Genomic DNA, 21717 nt, shown 5'->3' with positions numbered 1-21717 from the left:
GATGCAGGATTCCCATGTGATCCCAGTGCAAGGGGCTGCAGGATCCCAGTGTGACCCCAGTGCAAGGGGATGGAGGATCCCAGTGTGACCCCAGTGCAAGGGGATGGAGGATCCCGGTGTGATCCCAGGGCAAGGGGCTGCAGGATCCCGGTGTGATCCCAGGGCAAGGAGATGCAGGATCCCAGTGTGATCCCAGGGCAAGGGGATGCAGGATCCCAGTGTGATCCCAGGGCAAGGGGATGGAGGATCCCTGTGTGATCCCAGTGCAAGGGGTTCAGGATCCCGGTGTGATCCCAGGGCAAGGGGATGCAGGATCCCAGTGTGATCCCAGGGCAAGGAGATGCAGGATCCCGGTGTGATCCCAGGGCAAGGGGATGGAGGATCCCAGTGTGATCCCAGGGCAAGGGGATGCAGGATTCCCATGTGATCCCAGGGCAAGGGGATGCAGGATCCCAGTGTGATCCCAGGGCAAGGGGATGCAGGATTCCCATGTGATCCCAGGGCAAGGGGATGCAGGATTCCCATGTGATCCCAGGGCAAGGGGATGGAGGATCCCAGTGTGATCCCAGGGCAAGGAGATGCAGGATCCCGGTGTGATCCCAGGGCAAGGGGATGGAGGATCCCAGTGTGATCCCAGGGCAAGGAGATGCAGGATCCCGGTGTGATCCCAGTGCAAGGGGATGGAGGATCCCAGTGTGACCCCAGTCCAAAGGGATGCAGGATCTTGGTACAAAGAGCTCCATGATCCCTGTGTGATCCCAGTGCAAGGGGATGCAGGATCCCTGTGAGATCCCAGTGCAAGGGGTTCAGGATCCCGGTCCAAAGGGATGCAGGATCCTGGTGCAAGGGGATGCAGGATTCCCAGTCCAAAGGGACGCAGGATCCCGCAGCAAGGAGCTCCACTGTGCTCCTGATGAGAAGCGATGCCCGATCCCGGTTCACGGCGCTGCACAGCCCGGACACAGCGCTGCCTCCACCTCCCGCCCCATCCCTCCTCTCCCGACCCGTTTTTGGGGTGGAACCCATCCCTCTTGGGGAGAAAAAAATCATTTTTGGGGAGGAAACCCCGTTTGAGGCAAGGAAAGCACCAGCCCGAGCTCCGGCCGCGGCCCGGGCGGGGACTACAAGTCCCGGCAGGCGCGGCCTGCAGCTCCCGGCGTGCCCGGGGCCGGGGAGCGGAGCGAGGGCAGCGGAACGGGCCGGGCCGCGCCGGGCCGGGCGGGCGCTGCTGCTGCTGCCCTCCCTCGGCACGGGGCCGAGCCGGGCCGAGCCGAGCCCCACCGGGCCGCACCGCGCCGAGCCGAGCCCAGGAGCGCGGCCGAACCGTGCCGAGCCGAACCGGGCCGAGGAGCCGAGCTGAGCCGGGCGGAGCCGAGCCGAACCGGGCCGAGGAGCCGAGCTGAGCCGGGCGGAGCCGAGCCGAACCGAGCCGAACCGGGCCGAGGAGCCGAGCTGAGCCGGGCCGAGCGCAGCCGAACCGGGCCGAGGAGCACAACCCAACCGAGCCGAGTGAGGCCGAACCGAGCCGAACCGAGCCGAGCTGAGGATCCGAGCCGAGCCGAGTGACGCCGAACCGAGCCGAGGAGCCGAGCCGAGCCGAGCCAGGCCGAACCGAGTGAGGCCGAACTGAGCCGAACAGACCCGAGCGCAGCCGAACTGAGCCGAGCCGAGGGGCCGAACCGAACCGAGCCGAGTGAGGCCGAACAGAGCCGAGCCGAGTGAGGCCCGAGCGCAGCCGAACCGAGCCGAGGCGCCGAACCGAGCCGGGCCGAGAGCAGCCGAGCGAGGCCGAGCAGAGCCGAGCGCAGCCGAGCGGGGCCGAACCGCTTCGTGTCCTCGGCGTTCCCCACGGGTGAGTGCGGGGCGGGGGGTCCTGAGGGTCCCAGGGGCCCAGCGGGGCCCCTTGGGCTCGGAGCCCCCCTTGTAGGGGTGATATGGCATTGTCGGGGTGCTCCCCCCTGTCCTGCGCCATCCCGGGGCGCTTTGAACTCGTAGTTGGTTTTTTTTCCTCCTTATTTTGCGGTAAATAACACCCCCCCACACACACCCTGTGCCTCCCCTCAGCCCGGCAGGGCCCCGGGAGGCTCCAGCCCGGCAGGGCGAGGGGGTTTTGGGGTCTCCGGCAGCTCATCCCGGTGTCCCCTCCCAAAATCCAAATGTCCCGGGGGCTGTGAGACCCCCCTGTGAGGCCCGGGTCGCCTTTCCCATCGGGAACCCCCCGGACACGGTGCTCTGCGTGTGGGGAAACTGAGGCACGGATGCTCCAGGACACCCGGGGGGGTCCCGGGCACTCCCCAGTTTGGGGGATACAAAGTGGGACCTCTTTTAGGGTCTCAAAAGATGGGAAAAGTTTGGGGTACACGGTTTTTATGGGGTCACCGAGAGGACAAACAGCGTGTCCCCCCCTCTCCTCCTCCTCCCGGGGAATTTTTTTGGGGGGGTCTAAAGGGGGCTGCCCCCATTCAGCCGCCGATTAATTATAATAGTGAATTAATTGCGAGGCAGGAAAAGATTACGCAGCCCCCAGAGCTTTGGGCTCGGTCAGATGATGGGGGGGGGGGGGGGGGGGAAGAAATTTCCTTAAAAAAAAAAAAATTAGAAACACGAAGAAAATCTGGTGGTTATTGTGCTCTTGTAAGATAAATAAATAAGCCGGTGCGAGTCCGGGGAAAAGCAGGGCCCGTTTCCAGGAATCCCAGCGCTCCTGCGTGTTCCCGGCCCTTGGGGCACGGGGGGGACTCGGTGTTTTTTATATAACACACTCCGGCAGGCAGCGAGGGGAGGGTTTGGGGGGGTTATTTTTTTTTTCTTTTTCCCTTCCCCCTCTTTCCTCTGTACTTCCCTGCCATGTTTGCTTGGCTTCATGCACGGCTGCTCCGGCCCGGGCTGGCAATGGAGCTGGTTTCTCCCAGCCCGTTCTCGCTCACCTGCTGCAAAAGAAGTGGAAAAACCGCTGGGGAACAGCGGGAATTTGGGATTAAGGCTGGCTGGGCTTGGGGAATTCAAGTGGGGATGGCGAGGCCAACGCGTGGAGGGGAGCCCGGTGTTTTCCGAGGGATGCTGTGGGTTTGGTTTTTTTCCCCCCGAGGGATGCCGGCCCTGCGTGTTTTTCCGAGGGATGCCGGGCCCTTATCAGTAGGAAACTGCTCCGGGGTGGAGCTGGGGCTGCAGCGGGGCCATCCAGCATCCGGGTGTTTGGGATGGAGCCGTGATTCCAGCCAGGGGTTTTATTGCTTTTTCCGCGCTGAGTTCACAGTATGTGTGTGCTCCTGGTCCCCCCTGCCCTGCCCTGGGTTCCCTGTTTGCCTGGAAGTGCTGTGGGGGAATGGGATGATGTGAGCAGTGGGGGACTGAGGGTAGGGTGGCCTGAGCAGCACAACAAACAGGGAAATGGGGCTGGAGAGGTACTTGGGTTCCCTGTTTTGCTGGAAGTGCTGAAGGGAATGGGAAGAGCCCCTTGGGATGATGTGAGCAGTGGGGGGACAGTCCCAGGAATGAGGGTGGGGTGGCCTCAAACACAAGCACAACAAACAGGGAAATGGGTTTGGAGAGGTCTCTGGGTTCCCTGTTCTGCTGGAATTGCTGTGGGGAATGGGAAGAGCCCCTTGGGATGGTGTGAGCAGTGGGGAACTGAGGGTGGAGTGGCCTCAAACACAAGCACAACAAACAGGGAATTGAGGCTGCAGAGGTCTCTGGGTTCCCTGATTTGCTGGAGGTGCTTGTGGGGAATGGGAAGAGCCCCTTGGGATGATGTGAGCAGTGGGGGATCAAGGGTGGGGTGGCCCAAGCAGCACAACAAACAGGGAAATGGGGCTGTTTTGTCACGCTGGGGGTGTCCCCCTTCAAAAAAATCCACAGCGCTGAGGGTAAAAACATCCTCTGGCTCCTCCCGTGTGGTGGAGTGTTGGAATGGGGAGCTGGGGGGCTGATGTGACGGGATCTCATCCCTGGGTTGCTGTTTCTCCCTCCTTTCCTGGGGTGCAGGCAGCAGGGATATGGAGCTGCCGCATCCCTGTCCCCTTCTGTGGGGACAAAAAACTCCCATGTGGAGTTTTTGGGGTGGTTTTAGAGGGCCCCTCGGGCTGGGCTGGCTGTTTTGTCAGTGCCCCGTGTGGGGTTATCCCATATCCCGGGCAAAGGGGAAGTGGGCAGGGGGAAGCAGCAGAGTCCTGGGCGTGGGGCAGTGTCACCCACACGTCCCTGTGGTGGCACCGTGACAGCCCTGCTGGTGGTGGCTGTTCCCTGACACCTCCCCAGAGCTCCTGCTCGCTGTGAGGGGTCCCTGGATCCTCCCAAAGGTGTTTGACAACCCCATAATAAAAGAGCAGAGGGTGCTCAGAGGTGCCAGCTGTGCTGTCACCGCCCTGTGGTGGCCTTCCCGTGGTGGCACCACCTCCGTGAGCTTTTCCAAACTGTGTGATGCCGCTGGGATGACTCTGGTGACTCTGTGGTTGGTGTCACCGGCGCTGTGACACTTGGAAGGGTGGCAGGTCTCTCCCTGACCACACTGGGATTATGTGCTCATCCTTTTTTTCCCCTCTCTCTGGCATGTCCAGGAACAGCCCCGATGGCTCTCCCGAAATCCATTCCAAGGATTGGAACTGGAGAGATTCCTCCTGGCACTTGGCTTGTGGTTGGAGCAGGTTTTCCGTGTGGATTTTCCCACACAGGAGTCCCCTGATGATGAACTCCCAGGAATGCAGGAGTCTTGTGCTCCAGGATGAGCTCTGGGTGCTGCTCCTCACCTTCCCAGGAGGTTGAGGAAACCGGGAGTGGGGGATTCTCCATCTCTGGAGCCCCGGGGGCAGTTCTGGGGGGTGTTTTGGGGAGGTTTGTGCTGCAGAGCCGGAGCAGGAGTGCTGGGATGGGCACCGTGGGATGATTTGGGAAGGGCTCAAGGTCCCTCCAGGTTGTGCCACCTTATCTTTAAAGCCTCTTCTAGGAATTGCCCCCGGGGTTTTGTCACCTTTCCTCTTCAGCCCCAAACAAACTCCCCACACCCTGAGCCCTGCCTGGCTCCCCTCCTTTGGTTAAACGGGTGCAAATTCCGGATTAACCTGAAACTCCCGGTGTGGGGACGGCCAGGGCAGTTCTTGGAGCCTCAGGGACGAGCGAGGGCAGCAGTGCTGGCTCCTGCCCAGGCTGTGCCCTCGGGATTTTGGGGGGGAGCCACACCGGGTGGGAATATTTTGGAAGGAATAAATGAGGAGAGGAGAGAGCTGCACCCACCTGGCACACACTGGGGGGAGAACTGCTGCCAGGGGAGGAGGGAGCTGAGTGCCAGGTGAGCATTTTTGGGGGAAAACAGGGCAGATAAAGGAGAAATCCCAAAAAAAAACCCCTCAGTGCTCCTCCTGCACAGGTCCAACAGGCACAACGTGCCTGGGAGAGGAGGCACCGAGCCAGGCCAGGGGCTGGGTTGGCACTGGGGGCTCTCCAGAGACCAGTTTGACCTTCAGGGAGCAGGAAAATGCCAGGCTGAGCCCGGCAGAAAGGAGGGCACGGCACAAAACCCTCTCCTGAGCTGGTAAATCAGCCCCAGGGAGGTGCTGCCAGGGAGGGGATGGAGAGCCCCGGGATGGTTTTGGGAGGGCAAAGGCAGGGGATGTCCCCAATTTGTTTATTGCCGGGGTTGTCAGTCCCGGTTACGTGAGACTCCGGGCTGGGTGCTGGGGGCTGGACACTGTGTTTATAAATATAAATGTGATCTCCTTGCAGCAGCATGGAGCTCGCAGGGAGGGAGGAGGAGGGATGGAGGTGGTGCTGGGAGTGCCTCTGGCACTGGGAGGGGGACACGGGGTGGCCACTGTCACCTGGCACTGGTGGCACCGTGAGCTCGGGGTGCCTGGAGAGCCAGGGCTGGTCCTGTGGAGCATTGCTAACTTCTGGGGTGGTTTATCCCCAATTTCTGGGATGGTTTCCACTTTTTGGGATGGTTTATCCCCACTTTTTGGGATGGTTTATCCCCACTTTTTGGGATGGTTTCCACTTTTTGGGATGGCTTATCTCCACTTTCTGGGGCGGTTTCTCCCCAGTTTTAGGAATAATTTCTTCCCACTTTCTGGGATGGTTTATCCTTCCTTTCTGGGATAGTTTCTCCACAATTTCTGGGATGTTTTATCCCCACTTTTTGGGATGATTTCTCTCCACTTTCTGGGATGGTTTCCACTTTTTGGGATAGTTTCTCCCTGCTTTCTGGGGTAGTTTCTCCCTACTTTTTGGGATGATTTCTCTCCACTTTTTGGGATGGTTTATTCCCACTTTTTGGGATAGTTTCTCCCCACTTTCAGGGATGGTTTATCTTTCCTTTCTGGGATAGTTTCTCCACAGTTTCAGGGATGGTTTCTACTTTTTGGGATGATTTCCACTTTTTGGAATAGTTTCTCCCTGCTTTCTGGGGTAGTTTTCTCCCCACTTTCAGGGATGGTTTCTCCCCACTCTCAGGGATGGTTTCTAGGATTTTGAAGCAGGTGGCAGTGCTGTCCCAGCCCCCTGGAGCTGCTGGATCCCAGCCCTGTCCTGCCAGCTCCCCTGATTGCTCATTTATGCCCTTATTAAAAAAAAAAAAAAAACAAAAAAAAAAACAACACCCAAATCACCCGTGGTGACCCCAGGCTGGGGTTTTCCTTCTGGGCCACTCTCCCGACTCTCTCCTTTCCCGGGGATGTGGAGCAGGACCTGGAGCCTGCTGTCCCCTCCAAGGTCACCGCATGTCCCCTCCTCTGTCCTGATTTAATCACCACTGCCGGGCTGGTGGCTCAGCCCATCCTCCTGCCTGTTCACACTTTTATTTTTAATTGCTGCAGGCAGGGGGGAGGCCATGGAGGGGGCAGGGGCTGTGAATTCCCAGCCCGGTCAGTTGGACAGTGATGTTTCAATCAGGGCTCTGCAGATCCTGATCGACTTTAGAGGGTTTGGCAACCCAAAACCTTCCTTTGCCCTGCTGCTTCTCCCTCTCAGGGCTTGGAGTGCAGGGAAGGAGACTCTGGATGGGGCTGGGATGGTTCCCAGGGATCCCAGGAATTGTCCCACACAGCTCCTGGATTCTGGATGGGGTTGGGATTGTTTCTAGGGATACCAAGAACTCTCCCCCACATAGCTCCTGGGTGGGAAGGAGCCTCTGGATGGTTCCTAAGGGTCCCAGAAACTGCCCCACACAACTCTTGGCTTCTGGATGGGGTTAGGATGGTTTCTAGATGATCCTAAACTCTGCCCCATACAGCTTCTGGATGGGGCTGGGATGGTTCCTAGGGATCCAGAGATCCCAGGAACTCTGCTCCATGCAGATCCTGGGTGGGAAAAAGCCTCTGGATGGGGTTAGGATTGTTTCTAGGGATCCTAATCTCTGCCCCACACAGCTCCTGGGTGGGAAGGAGCCTCTGGATGGTGCCTGGATGGTTCCTGAGGATCCCAGAAACTGCCCCACAAAGCTCCTGGCCTCTGGATGGGGTTAGGATGGTTTCTAGGGGATCCTAAACTCTGCCCCACGCAGCTCCTGGGAGGGAAGGAGCCTCTGGATGGGGCTGGGATGGTCCTGGGGTTTCCCTGCCTCTCTCCCTACACCCCAAACCTGCCCTGGAGTTGCCAACCTCCCCCTGCTGTGCCCAGCTGGGTGGTGATGGGCACAGCATCCTTCAGCTGTGTGAGCTTTTTTTGGGGGTGAAAGAGAGGATTTTTGGGGGTGGGGAGACCCCAGAGCAAGACTGTGTGTGTATAATTAACCCCTTCATGGCTGCCACACCCAGGTGGGCTCTCCTGGCACCACCAAGCAGGGGGTTTTATGGACCTTTTTCATTCTGTGACACCATGACAAAGGACACAAGTGGCATCAGGAGCTGAGAATTCTCCCTGAGCCCTCCAGGGTGGGCCAGCCTCACCTGGGTGTTTATGGATGATTTTTTTCCCCCCCGTGGTGAATCCCTGGGCCTTTTCCAGGCACAGTGTTTAACATGGGGCATGTCACCTTTTCCATTCTGTGAGAAAGGACACGAGTGGCATCAGGGGCTGATAATCCTCCATGAGCCCTCCAGGGTGGGCCAGCCTCACCTGGGTGTTCATGGCCAGCCCTGTGGATGGTTTTTCCCCCCCATGGTGGATCCCTGGACCTTCTCCAGGCACAGTGTTTAACATGGGGCATGTCACCTTTTCCATTCCACGACACCGTGACAAAAGACACGAGTGGCATCTCCCTGAGCCCTCCAGGGTGGGCCAGCCTCACCTGGGTGTTTCTGGATGATCCTTTCCCCCCCGTGGTGGATCCCTGGGCCTTCTCAGGCTCGGTGTTTAAGGCAGGGCAGGGAAAGCATTTGGCCTCTGACCCAGCGCCTGTTAACAACGTCCCGCCGCGCGTCGCTGAGATGCCGGCGCTAAAAACAGTCCTGGTGACTCAACCCCTCGCTGCTGCTGCTGTCAACTGACCCCGGCCTGCCTCTGCCAAGGCCCTCCTCTGCCTGCTCCTGCTCACTCTCAGGGCTGCGTGCTCCCAGTGCAGGGAGGGAGACTCTGGATGGGGCTGGGATGGTTCCTAAAGAGCCCAGGAACTCTGCCCCAAACGTTTCCTGGGTGGGAAGAGTTGCAGGGGTCCAAGGAACTGCCTCACGCAGATCCTGGATGGGAAGGAGCCTGGATGGTTCCCAGGGATCCTAGGAGGCCTGCCCAAAACATTTCCTGGGTGGGAAGAGTTCCAGAGATCCCTGGAACTGTCCCTCACAGATCCTGGGTGGGAAGGAGCTTTTGGATGGAGCTGGGATGGTTCCCAAAGATTCCAGGAACTCTGCCCCAAACGTTTCCTGGGTGGGAAGAGTTCCGGGGATCCCAGGAACTCTGCCCCACACAGCTCCTGGGTGGGAAGGAGCCTCTGGATGGGGTTGGGATGGTTCCCAGGGATCCAGGGATCCCAGGAACTCTGCTCCATGCAGATCCCGGGTAGGAAGGAGCCTCTGGATGGAGCTGGGATGGTTCACAAGGATCCCAGGAACTCTTCCCCTAACATTTCCTGGGTGGGAAGAGATCCAGGGATCCCTGGAACTGTACCACACAGATCCTGGGTAGGAAGGAGCCTGTGGATCAGGTTGGGATGGTTCCCAGGGATCCCAGGAACTGCCCCCCACGGCTCCTGGGTGGCTGATGGGGAAGCTGTTGCTGCTCTCTGGGGTTGGAAATGGGGTTATCCTCCTGTTTTCCCACCCAGCCTCTGGTCTGCTCTCATGGCCAGTGTTGGTGTTGGGTCAGGATTCCCAGGGATGGCCCCACTGCCAGGTTTGTGGGGAGGAATCCTCTCCTGAACCCCACAGCCCTTCCTGGAGCTGCCCACCCAGGGAGAGGAAGGATTCTGGGTGAGCCCTGGGACTAGGGGTGCCCAGCAGGGCACAGCTCAGCCCCATGGTGGCCTTGCCAAGGGTGGGGGAGTGTCCCCAGGGGCAGGGCCAGGGGGGTCCAGCTGAATTCCTGGATCTGCCTCTCCCTGGAGGGAGCCCAGGGATGTGCAGAGCAGCCTTGGGCTGTCCCCTGTGTCACACAGGTGTCCCCTGTGGCATTGCCACCCTGGGAGTGCTGGAGGGAGCCCAGGGATGTGCAGAGCAGCCTTGGGCTGTCCCCTGTGTCACACAGGTGTCCCCTGTGGCATTGCCACCCTGGGAGTGCTGGAGGGAGCCCAGGGATGTGCAGAGCAGCCTTGGGCTGTCCCCTGTGTCACACAGGTGTCCCCTGTGGCATTGCCACCCTGGGAGTGCTGGAGGGAGCCCAGGTGATGCTGAGCTGTGTGATCAGAGTGGTTTAGGACCCTAAAGCTCAGCTCATTCCACGGCCAGGGACACCTTCCCACTGTCCCAGGGTGTTCCAGCCTGGCCTTGGACACTTCCAGGGATCCAAGGGCAGCCACAGCTCCTCTGGGAATTCCATCCCTGGTCCCCCCAGCCCTCCCAGGGGACAACTCCTTCCCAGTATCCCATCCATCCCTGGCAGTTTGCAGCCATTCCCCCTTGGCCTGGCACTCCAGGCTCTTGTCTCTCTCCATCTTTCTCCTCAGCTCCCTGAACTTTGTCTTTTCCAGCCTCTTTTCCACCCATAATCCAGGTTGTTGCTCTGCCCCTACTCTGGGCACTCAGAGGGTGAGGGATCCCTGTGTGCCACATCCCCTGGAGTGACAAGGGACAGCTTTTGGCCCTCTCCATTTACAGAGGTGTCCCTGGGGACACACCCAGCCCTGTCCCCTGTCCCCTGCAGTGGCTGCATCAGTTTTTCCACACTTTCTCTCAGCCCTGCTGCTCCCTCCTGCGCTGCAGTGACAAAAACAAGCAGGTTTGGAGAGGGGTTTTTTGCAACTTCCCCCCCCCCCCCGCACCCCTCGTGGCTGCTGAAAATGAGAAAATGAGGAACACGGGGCTGGCCTGGAGCAAGGGGGAGCTGTGACCTGCTGGGCCTGCCACCTGCAGGGTCCCTCAGCCCCTCTGTGACCTGCAGGGTCCCCAAACCCTTCTGTGATCTGCTGGCCCTGCCACCTGCAGGATCCCCAAAACCCTCTGTGACCTGCTGGCCCTGCCACCTGCAGGGTCCCCCAAGCCCCTCTGGGACTTGCAGGGTCCCCAAGACCCTCTGTCACCTGCAGGGTCCCCAAAACCCTCTGTGACCTGCTGGCCCTGCCACTTTCAGGGTCCCCCAGCCCCTCTGTTCTGCCCTCAGCCTCATTGTCCCCTGTCCCCACCCAGCAGGGTGACAGCAGAGCCCATCTCCAGGCTGGGACACTCATTGGGATGGCTTTGTGAGTGCGTGACGAGGTGACAGCTCGGTGACAACTCAGTGACAGGGCCCCCCTGGGCTCGGGGCTGCCTGGCCCAGCTCTGGGGTCCCTTGTGTTCCCTCCCCAGCCCACGGTGTTTGAAAACGAGAAACGAGGAAGGAAGGAAGGAAGGGCAGGCTGGGCCCGGCCGGTGGCGAGCAGCAGAGCTGTTTTCACTTCTTTCTTCTCCTTTTCCTTTTCTCTGCCCCTCAGCTCAGGGGTTGGGTGGGTGGATGGATGGTCCCTGCCCTGTCCCCTCCTCCTTCCCCCGGGGGTCCCCTCCCCTGCCCAAAGCTGCTGATCGATTTTTCCGCTCGTAAAACGGCCACGATCGACCTGGAAATAAAACACAGCAGAGAGAGGGGGCCTCGTGCAGTGAATTTGGGAGTTCTCAGCTCACCAGGACATCACAGCGGTGGCAGGAGGTGGGTGACACTGGCAGAGGCCACCCGGTGCCACCTCCCTTGGGAGGGTAACTCGATCCACACCCCAAGCTAAATCTGGAAAACGGCAGCTTGGATTTCTCAGCCACACCTGAGCCTGGGGGGACACCGGTGTGGCTCTTGCAGGTGGTGTCGTGTCCCTTCAGGTGGCTCTGGATGTGTCACCAGCCTGGGTCCCCCTGGGGTGTTTTGGGGCAGCGCCTGATGTCCCTCCACTGATGTTCTTGATGTCCCTTCAGCCCGATGTCCCTGATGTCCCTCCACCATGTCCCAGCGGTTGCTGAGCAGCCACCCCGGTGTCACTGTCACCGTGTCACTGTCACCGCGGGGTTAAGGGACAGCTCAGGGCTCCTGTGGAGTCCTGGAGGAGCAGAGGGAGGGTTGGAGCAGCTCTGGGGATCCTCCAGCTGGAGCCACCCCCCGAGTGCCATCCCGGGACGTCGGGTTCTTGCTGAAATAACACCCCCAGAGGGGAGAGCGAGGGAGGGCCAGAAATAACCGTGCTGCTGAGCAGCAGCAGAGCTATTTGGAAGGGAGGAGATGCATTCCCTGGCTCCGGCCCCGCAGAGGGGCTGGGGGGTGTTGATGGAGCACGGCTGGAGCCTGGACAGCCCCGTGTCCTCAGGACAGGAAAAGCAGAGTCGGGATGTGGAGAGGAGCTGAGATCATCTGGATTTTCCCTCCCTTTCAACCCTTCTATCCCTTTCCCAATGCTCCATCTCCCTCTCCAGGCCTCCCACTGCTGTTGTGCCTCCCTGTGCACCGGGCTGAGCCTGGAAAACCTCTCCTGGTTTTTCTATCTCCCCACCCTTGCTCCCTCCCTGTCCCTCTCTGCCGCCTCTCCAGCTTTTTAAAAGACTTCCCAGCTGTCCTCAAGGGGGAAAAAAGCTGGAGAACTGATTCTTGTGGGTGTTGAAGCCTCCAGGGACTGGCTTCTCCCAGTAGGGACCAGTCTGGGACTCCCACTGGTGCTGGGATGGCTCAACTTTGTCTTTTCCAGCCTCTTTTCCACCCATAATCCAGGTTCTTGCTCTGTCCCCACTCTGGGCACTCGGAGGGTGAGGGATCCCTGTGTGCCACATCCCCTGGAGTGACAAGGGACAGCTTTTGGCCCTCTCCATTTACAGAGGTGTCCCTGCAGCCCCTGGGGGACACAGCCAGCCCTGTCCCCTGTCCCCTGCAGTGGCTGCATCAGTTTTTCCATGTTTTCTCTCAGCCCTGCTGCTCCCTCTTGCTCTGCAGTGACAAAAACAAGCACCCACAAAAACAAGTTCCTCGCAGGAATACCAGGGTGGAGCTGCCATTCCATGTGCTCTCCTGGCTGTCCCCGTGGATCAGGGGAGGGTGGGACATGTCCTCAGGGTGGGACGTGAGCCCCAGGTCCCCATCCTGTCCCCATCCTGTCCCCATCCTGTCCCCATCCAGTCCCACTGCCGCCCTCCTGCCGGGGCTGACTCAGAGTGAAAGCAGAAGCTGCTCAGCATTTTTGGGGGGGTGGGGGGGAAGCCAAGCAGAACCAAAGGGGTTATTTTAAACCTGACCTAATTTCCCCCCTCTCTCTCCTCACCAAGCTGAGCCCTGGCCACCCTTCCCCATCCTCATCCTCATCCTCATCCTCATCTTCTGCAGCTCTTCTGGGGGGCTTTTGGCTCTCCCTTTGGTATTTTCTGTCAGGGGGGGTCCTGCAGCCAGGCTGTGTGGGTGCAGGGGCCAGCAGGGCTCAGTGGGTGCTGTGTTGTGGGTGGCTGTGCCTTGGCACCCTTCCTGTGGCACCCACAGGTGCCAGCCCCTTCCTGAGAAAAGCCTCTCGCCCCCTCCTTCACGTTTGGGGTTGTGGGGCATCACCTGGGGTTTCCCCCTTAATTCAAACTTGGTTTGGGGTTGTACATCCCCCCATAAGCATCACCTGGGGGTTTCTCCCTTAATTCAACCTTGGTTTGGGGTTGTACATCCCCTCATGGGCATCACCTGGGGCTTTCCCCCTAAATTCAGCCTTGGTTTGGGGTTGTACATCCCCTCATGGGCATCACCTGGAGGCCTCCCCCTTAATTCAACTTTGGTTTGGGGTTGTACATCCCCCCATAAGCATCACCTGGGGGTTTCTCCCTTAATTCAGCCTTGATTTGGGGTTGTACATACCCCTATAAACATCACCTGGCGGTTTCCCCCTAAATTCAGCCTTGTTCCATCCTCTGAGGACTCTCACTATGGTCCTTTCCATCCCAAACACCCTCTTATTTCTCATCCCAACACCCTCCCACCGCACCCTCCTCCAAGGCTATTCCCACATCCTCCTTTAACACAGCTCCAGCGGATGGATCGCTGTCCCCGGCTCTGGGGCTCCCATCCCCCTCGGGCCAGGCCACCGTGGCTAATTAATTCCCTTCCCCTGGCTGCTCAATAGCTGCTCTCGAGCTGTGTAATCGCGCTGCCGCGTCCGCGCCGCGCTGATTTAATTTCCCCTCCGGGTAGCGCGTGGCGCCGGCTCCGGGTGCCTTGTCACCTTCCTTCTCTGAACTCGGCGTTTAAACAGCAAAACCCTCCAGATTTGGCTGGTTGTTACCCCTGCCCTTTGAGGGGTAACAAGATGTGATGTGGTGTGGACCCTCCCAGAGGACAGCAGGCAGCAGCAGGTCAAACATGGAAGGCTCTTTATTATCTGACTCCAATAACTTATAGACACTTTGTACAGAGGGCCCAGATTGGCCCAAGGAGGTCACAACCTCCTGACTCCATTGGTCACTCTTACTTTCAATCAAGTTCTCTCTCAGAGAAGAACAACTATGCAAAACATACAGATAATTTCTCAGAATACAATATTGTTTATGTGAAGCAGCATGAGAACGGCGCTGCAAAGGTTCAAACACTTGAAAGCAAGAAAATCAGGGGCGACATCTGGTTTTCCTCCTTCCTGCCTGTTCCCCTGGCAGCTTTTCCATCACTTTCCCTGGGATGCTGCACTGCGGACAGCACTTCCCTCATCCCTGCGTGGGAAAGCAGCGCCGTGGAAAGCCTTGAGCTGGTTCCCCGTGCCCCCAGCATCTTCCACCCTCCTCGGGCCGCTGTCCCCTTTGTCCTGGGGGAACAAGGGCCGGTCTGTGCCGGGCGGGGGCCGCTGTGGTCCCCCCCGTCCCCGCGCTCGCGTGCCGGCCCCGCACAGAGCGGCCCTTGTTGGGAGCCGGCCTTTGGCACGGGGGGTTCGACCTGCCCCCAGCTCCTGGCACCCGCTGGCCTTTTCTTCCTGCTCTTCCCTCGCTTTCTCTTTCCTTTTCTCCGCTGCTGGGCTGGCTCCGGGTTGTGGCATTGCTGCGGCGTTTGGGAAGTGGCTCCGGGGTGGGTGAGTGAGTGCTCTGGCTGCTCCATCGGACCCTCATTCCCCTTCCCTCTCCTCGTCAACCCCAGCTCTGGGTGCTCTTCCCCATCCTCATCCTCAGCAGTTCCCCTTCTCTGAACCTTCCTGGGGGTGCTTTTGACTTTATCACTGTTGTTTGCTGTGAGGAGGCAGCTGTGGAGGGGGGTCTCACAGCCAGGCTGGGTGGTGGCACCATGTCCTCTGGCTCTGTGACAGGAGGGCAGAGTCACCCAGCCAGGCCCTTCCTGAGAAAAGCCTCTCGCCCTCCCCTTCATGTTTGGGGTTGTACATCCCCCGTGGGCATCACCTGGGGGTTTTCCCCTTAATTCAACCTTGGTTTGGGGTTGTACATCCCTCATGAGCATCACCTGGAGGTTTGCCCTTAATTCAGCTTGGTTTGGGGTTGCACATCTCCCATGGGCATCACCTGGGGGTATCCTGGATTATCCACGAGCCCGTGCGGGTGCTCCAGGGATATCCGTGCCTCAGTTTCCCCTCTGTGACGTGCCGTGTCCTCCCTGCAGGGTGAGCTGCGTGCCAGGCGGGCCGGTGGTGGCCCCCAGCCCCCAGTGTCACCATGGCGTCCCGCATCGGGCTGCGGATGGAGCTGATGAAGCAGCAGGCGCAGCAGGAAGCGGAGCGGGAGCGGGTGCAGCAGCAGATGATGATGAGCTACATGCAGCAGCAGCGCATGCCCGTGGCCTCCAGCCCCGCCATCAACACCCCCGTCCACTTCCAGTCCCCGCCGCCCGTGCCCGGAGAGGTCCTCAAGGTACCCCTGGTTTTTTCAGCCTTCTGATGTTTTCATGTTTCTACTGGAGCTTTCTCATGAATTATAAGATAAACCAAGAGTGATGTTTGGTAAATACATTTCTTTGTAAATGCATTCCCCCTTCCCACGGGGGGAGGACAAATTAATGAACTGCTGGTTAGATCAGTGGGGTCACAGAGGTGTCAACCTCATCCCCCCCCAGTCCCTGGTCAAAGTCCAAACTCTATTTAAACCCTGAATCCAAAAATAAAACCCTGCTTTTTCTCACTCTCAACCTGACGGGCGAGAACCCTTCTTTTCATGTCCTTTAGTGACACCCAGGTGTGTGACAACCCCACGGGGGTCCCTGATGGCTTTTATCCCCTCAGGTCCAGTCCTACCTGGAGAACCCCACCACCTACCACCTGCAGAAGTCCCGGGACAAGAAGGTGCAGGCGTATCTGTCGGAAACCTACGGGAACAAGTTTGCTGCCCATGTCAGCCCCGCCAGCCACTCTCCCAAGCCGCCCCCGGCCGCGTCCCCCGGCGTCCGGCCCGGCCACGTCCTGTCCTCCTCTGCGGGGAACAGCGCTCCCAACAGCCCCATGGCCATGCTCAACATCGGCTCCAACCCCGAGCGGGAGGTGAGGAGGGCTCACCAGGCTGCTGGGGATGCTCTGGGGTGGTGGGAAGGGCACAGGAGCTCACAGGAGCTGGTCCTTTTTTACCTTTCAGTTCGATGAGGTCATTGATGACATCATGCGCCTGGATGACGTTTTGGGCTACATGAACCCCGAAGTTCACATGCCCAACACGGTGAGTGAGGGGTGACAGGGAGGGGGGTCAAACAGCCCTGTCCTTGCAGGTACAGAGGTGGCACTGAGGGGACTTTCTGCCACATCCCTGCAGAGGTGTCTTGGTGGCACAGCCATCCCAGCACCAGTGGGAGCCCCAGACTGGTCCCTACTGGGAGAAGCCAGCCTTGTCCCTGGAGGCTGCAACACCCACAAGAATCAGTTCTCCAGCTTTTTTCCCCCTTGAGGACAGTTGGGAAGCCTTTTAAAAAGCTGGGAGAGAGGCATGGGATGGGAGCAAGGGTGGGGAGATGGGAGAGCCAGGAGGAGTTTCCCTGCCTGGAGCTTCCCCAGGGCAGCACCATGTCCCAGCTCAGATCCACGTGGCAGCTCGTGCCTCCCAGTGGGATCCATCCTGCCCAGCCCTTCTCAGATGTGATTCATCTCCCCTATTTTAGATGTTGGCCATGGGAGGGGGTCAGCTCTGCCTTTTGAAGTCCTGTTTGCTTTCCTACTCTGGTGAAAGCTGCTTGAAAGACCTGGGAAGACAATTCCACCTGCCCAGGCTGTGCACTCCCATCCCACGGGCTAACCCAGCTGTCCCTTTGCTTTCCAGCTGCCCATGTCCAGCAGCCACATGAATGTCTACAGTGGGGACCCGCAGGTGACGGCGTCACTCGTTGGTGTCACCAGCAGCTCCTGCCCTGCCGACCTCACCCAGAAGAGAGAACTCACAGGTCTGTCCTGGCCCCAGAGGGAGTGACAGAACTGGGGCTGCCCTGACCCCATGGGGGTGCAGAGGCTCCAGTGCCAGCCTGGGGGGCTCGTGGGGTGAGGAGCACCTTGTCCCCTCTGATGACACCGTGGGTCTCTTGCAGATGCCGAGAGCCGAGCCCTGGCCAAGGAGCGCCAGAAGAAAGACAATCACAACCTGAGTGAGTTCAGCTCTGCTCTCCTCTCCTGACCCCACAGCCTTTCCCAATCACTGTTCATCCTCATTCTCACTTTCTCTGAGCTTCCCATCCCAGCTGACCCTCAGGAAAGACCCCCTGAGCCCCTCCTTCCTGGCTGTGCAAAATGGGGTACAGGAGACACCCCACTGTCCTCCTTGAGGGGAGATCAGGACAGGGATGGAGCAGGGTTGGCTCCTGAGGTTCCTCATCCTGAGCTCCCGGATTCCAGAGGCTCTGGCTGGGGAACAACAGAGGGATGTGGGACATGAGGGACATGAGGGACATGAGGGACATGAGGGACATGAGGGACTTGAAGTACATGTGGGACATGAGGGACATAAGAGATGTGGGACAGGAGGTACATGTGGGACATGAGGGACAGGAGGGACATGAGGACATGAGTGGCATGTGGGACAGGTGGGACATGTGGGACATGTGGGAGTGACACAGAACCTTCCCTTCTCTTGCTGCCCCCTCCCTTCCATCCCTCTCCTCTCTCCCGCAGTCGAGAGGCGGCGAAGGTTCAACATCAACGACCGGATCAAGGAGCTGGGAATGCTGATCCCCAAAGCCAACGACCTGTACGTACCCGTGGCCCCTGCAGCACTGGGATCACTGGGGGCTCCTCGGTGCTGGAGGAGGGGTGGGGGCACTGCTGGCACCCAGGTCCATCTCTTTTCCCACCCTGGCTGACAGGGATGTGCGCTGGAACAAAGGGACAATCCTGAAGGCGTCCGTGGACTACATCAAGAGGATGCAGAAGGACCTGCAGAGGTCCCGGGACCTGGAGAATCACTCGCGGCGCCTGGAGATGGCGAACAAGCAGCTGCTGCTCCGCATCCAGGTGAGCTTCCCTGGGCTCTGCCCTGCCTCTGCTGCACCCCAGCCCCTCCAGCCCCTCACTCCTGCCCTGCTGAGGGCACGGCCAGGGCGTCTCCTGCCTTTTTTTGGCACCAGGAGCAAAGTCTTGCAACAAACCTGATGTCTGAGGCTCACTGCAGGATCTTCCATCACCATGGATCTTCCAGGGCTTTCTTCCCTGGGAGCTTCTCAGTCCCTGCCACCTCCATAAACGTCCCTGTGTGGTGTCCCCAAGTGCCACACCCCAGCAAAGCCCCGCTGTGTCCCCTTGGCAGGAGCTGGAGATGCAGGCACGCGTCCACGGGCTGCCCACCTCCTCGCCCTCGGGCGTCAACGTGGCCGAGCTGGCTCAGCAGGTGGTCAAGCAAGAGGCCAGTGGTGACGAGGGGACCCTGGAGCCACTGCTGCCACCCCTGGACCCCGAATCGCAGGCGCAGCCGACGCTGCCCGCGCCGCCCCAGTCTCCCTATCACCAGCTGGACTTCACCCACAGCCTGAGCTTCGATGATGGCTCCCAGGGCTTCCCCGACAGCCTGGAGCCCGGGCACAGCTCTTCCTTCCCATCCCTATCCAAGAAGGAGCTGGACTTGATGCTGATGCAGGACACGATGCTGCCGCTGGCCGCTGACCCCTTGTTCTCGGCCATGTCCCCCGAGGCCTCCAAGGCCAGCAGTCGCCGGAGCAGCTTCAGCATGGAGGACACGGACATGCTGTGACGGGGGAGCTGCTGGGGCAGCGCCAGCTTGGGGTGGGCGAGTCCCAGGACACTCCTGGCAGGAGGAGGAGCCCGTCCCGCCGTGCACTTGAACCTCCCCAGGAGTACCTTTGTCTATGCAACGGGGGCTGGGGCCGGGTGCTCGGCTCGTGTCTTTCGCAGCTTCTTTTTTGCCAGGAGCAGGGATGGACCTTCCTGGCTTTGCCCTGGCGCTGGCCTGACTGCAGATTCCACAGCCTGGGAGGGGGATCTGGGCTGCTTTTGCCTTTCAGCAGAACCCTGCTGGCCTCACACCCTTCCCCGGGGTGGTTCCTCGGAGCCTCGAGGCCCCGGGAGCGCTTTGTGTCCGCTTTGGTGTCTCCTCGCCTTGCTCTGGGATCCTTCACTCCCACCCTCTGGAGCCTTCCCCAGCCCCTGGATGCTTCCCAGTCCATCCAGTTCCTCCTTTCCGGGAGCACCCGCTGCCTGTGGGGTCAGGGGAGGGTGACAAGGTGTTAATTAGTGCATGGTCATCAATACAGGGGTGTTGTCTGCAGGGATCCAGAACATCTGGAATTGAGGGGTTTGATGCTCCCTGTTGTCACTCCCCACCTTTTGGGGCAGCACCCACCACCCCAAAACCTCTGGGCAAGGCTGCCAGGTGACCCTGAGTCTCCTCGAGGTGTCCCCACAGTGTCCCTGCCCCGTGACACCGAGCCCTGGCTCTTTCCTGAGAGGATAAAAGGGTTTTAAACTTCTTTTTTTTCGGGGATACTTCTTGAAAGTCCTGCCCTACATGGGCATGAAGGTTCAGGGCTGTGACCAGGGAATGGTTTGTGCCAGATTTGGACTCCAGGGGGTTGTTTCTTTTCCCAGTGTCACCAGTTTGCTGCCCAGCTCTGTGCTGGGGGAGCTGCTTTGGGCTCTGCCTCATGTCCTGATTGCCCAATCCTCTGGGAAGGGCAGGGGGATGCTGAGCACAGGGAAAATCCTCCAGGGATTTATTAAGGGAGAGGAGGGAAGGTGGAGAGAAGAGGAGAAGAGAGGAGAGGAGAGGAGACCCCTTGGCCATTGTCCCCCCCGGGACAGTCACTCTGTGTCCCCTGGGGTGTCACAGATGTCCTGGGGGGGACAGATGGCCCATGAGGGGCTGGATTTGGGATTGGAGGTGGGGGACAGCCCTGGAGAGGGGCCTGAGGGACGTGAGGGTGAGGGGAAGTGTGGAAGGTGGGGAGGGAGGAGGAGGAGGAGGAGCAGGAAGAGACCTGAGGGGACTCTGGGTGAGCAGGGAGGGGCTCCAGGTGAGCTCACCTGGACAAGAGAAGGATCCAGGAGACCCCAGAGCCCTAAAGGGGCTCCGAGCTGCAGGTCTGGGGGTGTTCACAAGAGGCCTTGGCACCCTTTGTGTGCTGCCATCAGTGCCTGGAAAGAGAATTGTCCCCAGCAGGGTCAGCCCTGGCCCTGCTGGGGACCTGTGGGAGTGGGAGAATTACAGATCTGTGCCCTCCAGAGGGGCTGGGTGGGTGCTCCAGGGCAGGAGCACAAAATCCCACAGGAAATTGGGATTATTGTGGCTTTAGGGTGCCCTTGGGCAAGGCCTGGCCACTGCTCAGCACGAGATGTCTCCCCTGGCTGTGAGTAAACAGTTGTGGATTATAATTACTTTTTTTTTTTTAAATCTTTTTGGGAGTTTTGTTTGTTTTTTCTTTTTTTTTTTTTTTTTTTTTTTTTTTTTTTTTTTTTAATGCACTGTGCTCTGATTAAAAAATTTTACTACTGTTTTATAAATAAATGTATAAAAGAATGAACTGGAATGGAAGAAGAAATCATTAAAAATATATTTATTTACAACATCCCAGAGCGTGGAAGCTGCTTTTTCATCCTGGAGGTTGGATCAGCATCACCTCAGGGTTCTGCAAAACCTTTGTGGGTGCTGAGACTCCTGGTCCAGGCAGGTTTTAGGGACTTTTCTGCTTAGCAAGGGGAAAAAAAATCTACTTTTAAAGTAGCAAAACTTATCCCAAGCCACGTGCCAGCTCCCCAGTCCCCTCGGTGCTGGTGTTAAACACACACAGGAGGGGAAAAAAAAAAGCAGCAAGAAAATCCACCTTAAATTAGACTTCCCAGGCTGGAAAATCACAGGGGCTTATCTGGGAAACTTTATTAAAAGGAGAAGGAAGGGAAAAAAGAGCAAGAAGAGGCTGAAGGTGGTGGTGAGGGAGAAGGAGTGAGTGGTTCCAGACACTTTAGAGAGAAAAAAAAAATTAAAAAAAAAATCCCTGATTTGATTTATCAGGGGAGTGTGAGCACTAAATAGAGAACAACGCCTGAAGTGTGAATTATTTCCTATATTAACACAGAGAAAAACTGATAGCCTTTTCATGTCAGGAGAATAGCACGAGGGGAGGGAGGGGAGCCAATGACATTGTTCCAGCTCGGGCTTTGCTCACTCTTTATCAGCCTCGAGATCAAAATTTATTCCCAGGACGAGGCCTGCGGGCCCGGCTGAGGCCCTGGAGATTTTTAAGGGCCTAATTAAGAAAACAGGATGAAAATGGCGAAATAAGAGGGCAATTTACTTCTCGCAGAATAGGGAGATCAAATCAACTTATGAGCAATTAATGTGCACAAGGAGAGAATAAAGGGATGCCGGGATATGGAAGAGGGGCCTCATTTTAATGACATGCTCTGGTGTTGGCATAGAGGATTTACTCTGAAGGTCAGATGGAGATTGAAACGACCTTGCAGATTCTTAACCCTCCTTCCAATTAACAGAACCAACTCAGAAATGCAAAAGACCCCGGGCTCGGAGCACTGTCATCCCTTTATGTGCTGCAAGGGAGGAGAGGAGGGTGGCGGGGAGAGAAAATAAAATTATAAAGGAGAGAGAGAGGAGGGAGAGAGAGAGGACGAAAGGGGCTTTCCTCGGCTTCCACCGCGGCCGTGGAAATGCAAGAGGAGGCTCTTAATTACAGCCTGTGAGCCACCCACGGAAACATGGGTGGCCAGGCTGCGAGTGGGAGAGAAAAGGGAGGGAGAGATGGTGGGGCTGGGGGGGTGAGCTGGGGCCGGGATCTGGGATGGGATGGGAT

General features: G+C 58.5%; 1 protein-coding gene across 1 annotated transcript; it reads left to right on the top strand.

Moving 5' to 3' along the window:
- Nucleotides 1-1788: 1788 nt before the first annotated feature.
- Nucleotides 1789-21094, top strand: TFEB (transcription factor EB). The gene is made up of 9 exons (XM_083878656.1): nucleotides 1789-1852; nucleotides 15097-15344; nucleotides 15713-15967; nucleotides 16059-16139; nucleotides 16734-16854; nucleotides 16996-17052; nucleotides 17576-17651; nucleotides 17767-17914; nucleotides 18207-21094. Exons 2-9 carry the CDS (start codon nucleotides 15150-15152, stop codon nucleotides 18645-18647), a joined length of 1374 nt encoding a protein of 457 aa, XP_083734782.1. The 5' UTR covers nucleotides 1789-1852; nucleotides 15097-15149; the 3' UTR covers nucleotides 18648-21094.
- The last annotated feature ends 623 nt before the right edge of the window (nucleotides 21095-21717 follow it).

Source organism: Zosterops lateralis (genome assembly GCF_965231275.1).
Source record: "Zosterops lateralis genome assembly, chromosome: 26".
In the NCBI taxonomy this organism is placed as follows: Eukaryota; Metazoa; Chordata; class Aves; order Passeriformes; family Zosteropidae; genus Zosterops; species Zosterops lateralis.
Note: the sequence above shows the minus strand (reverse complement) of the source record. Positions and strands in the feature narration are given on the sequence as shown.

Excerpts from the sequence above, each read along its gene's own strand:
- TFEB (XM_083878656.1), top strand. The coding sequence starts at position 15,150 with ATGGCGTCCCGCATCGGGCTGCGGATGGAGCTGATGAAGCAGCAGGCG. Across the intron at positions 15,345-15,712 it reads TGCCCGGAGAGGTCCTCAAG|GTCCAGTCCTACCTGGAGAA; the intron begins GTACCCCTGGTT and ends TTATCCCCTCAG. Across the intron at positions 17,053-17,575 it reads GAAAGACAATCACAACCTGA|TCGAGAGGCGGCGAAGGTTC; the intron begins GTGAGTTCAGCT and ends TCTCTCCCGCAG.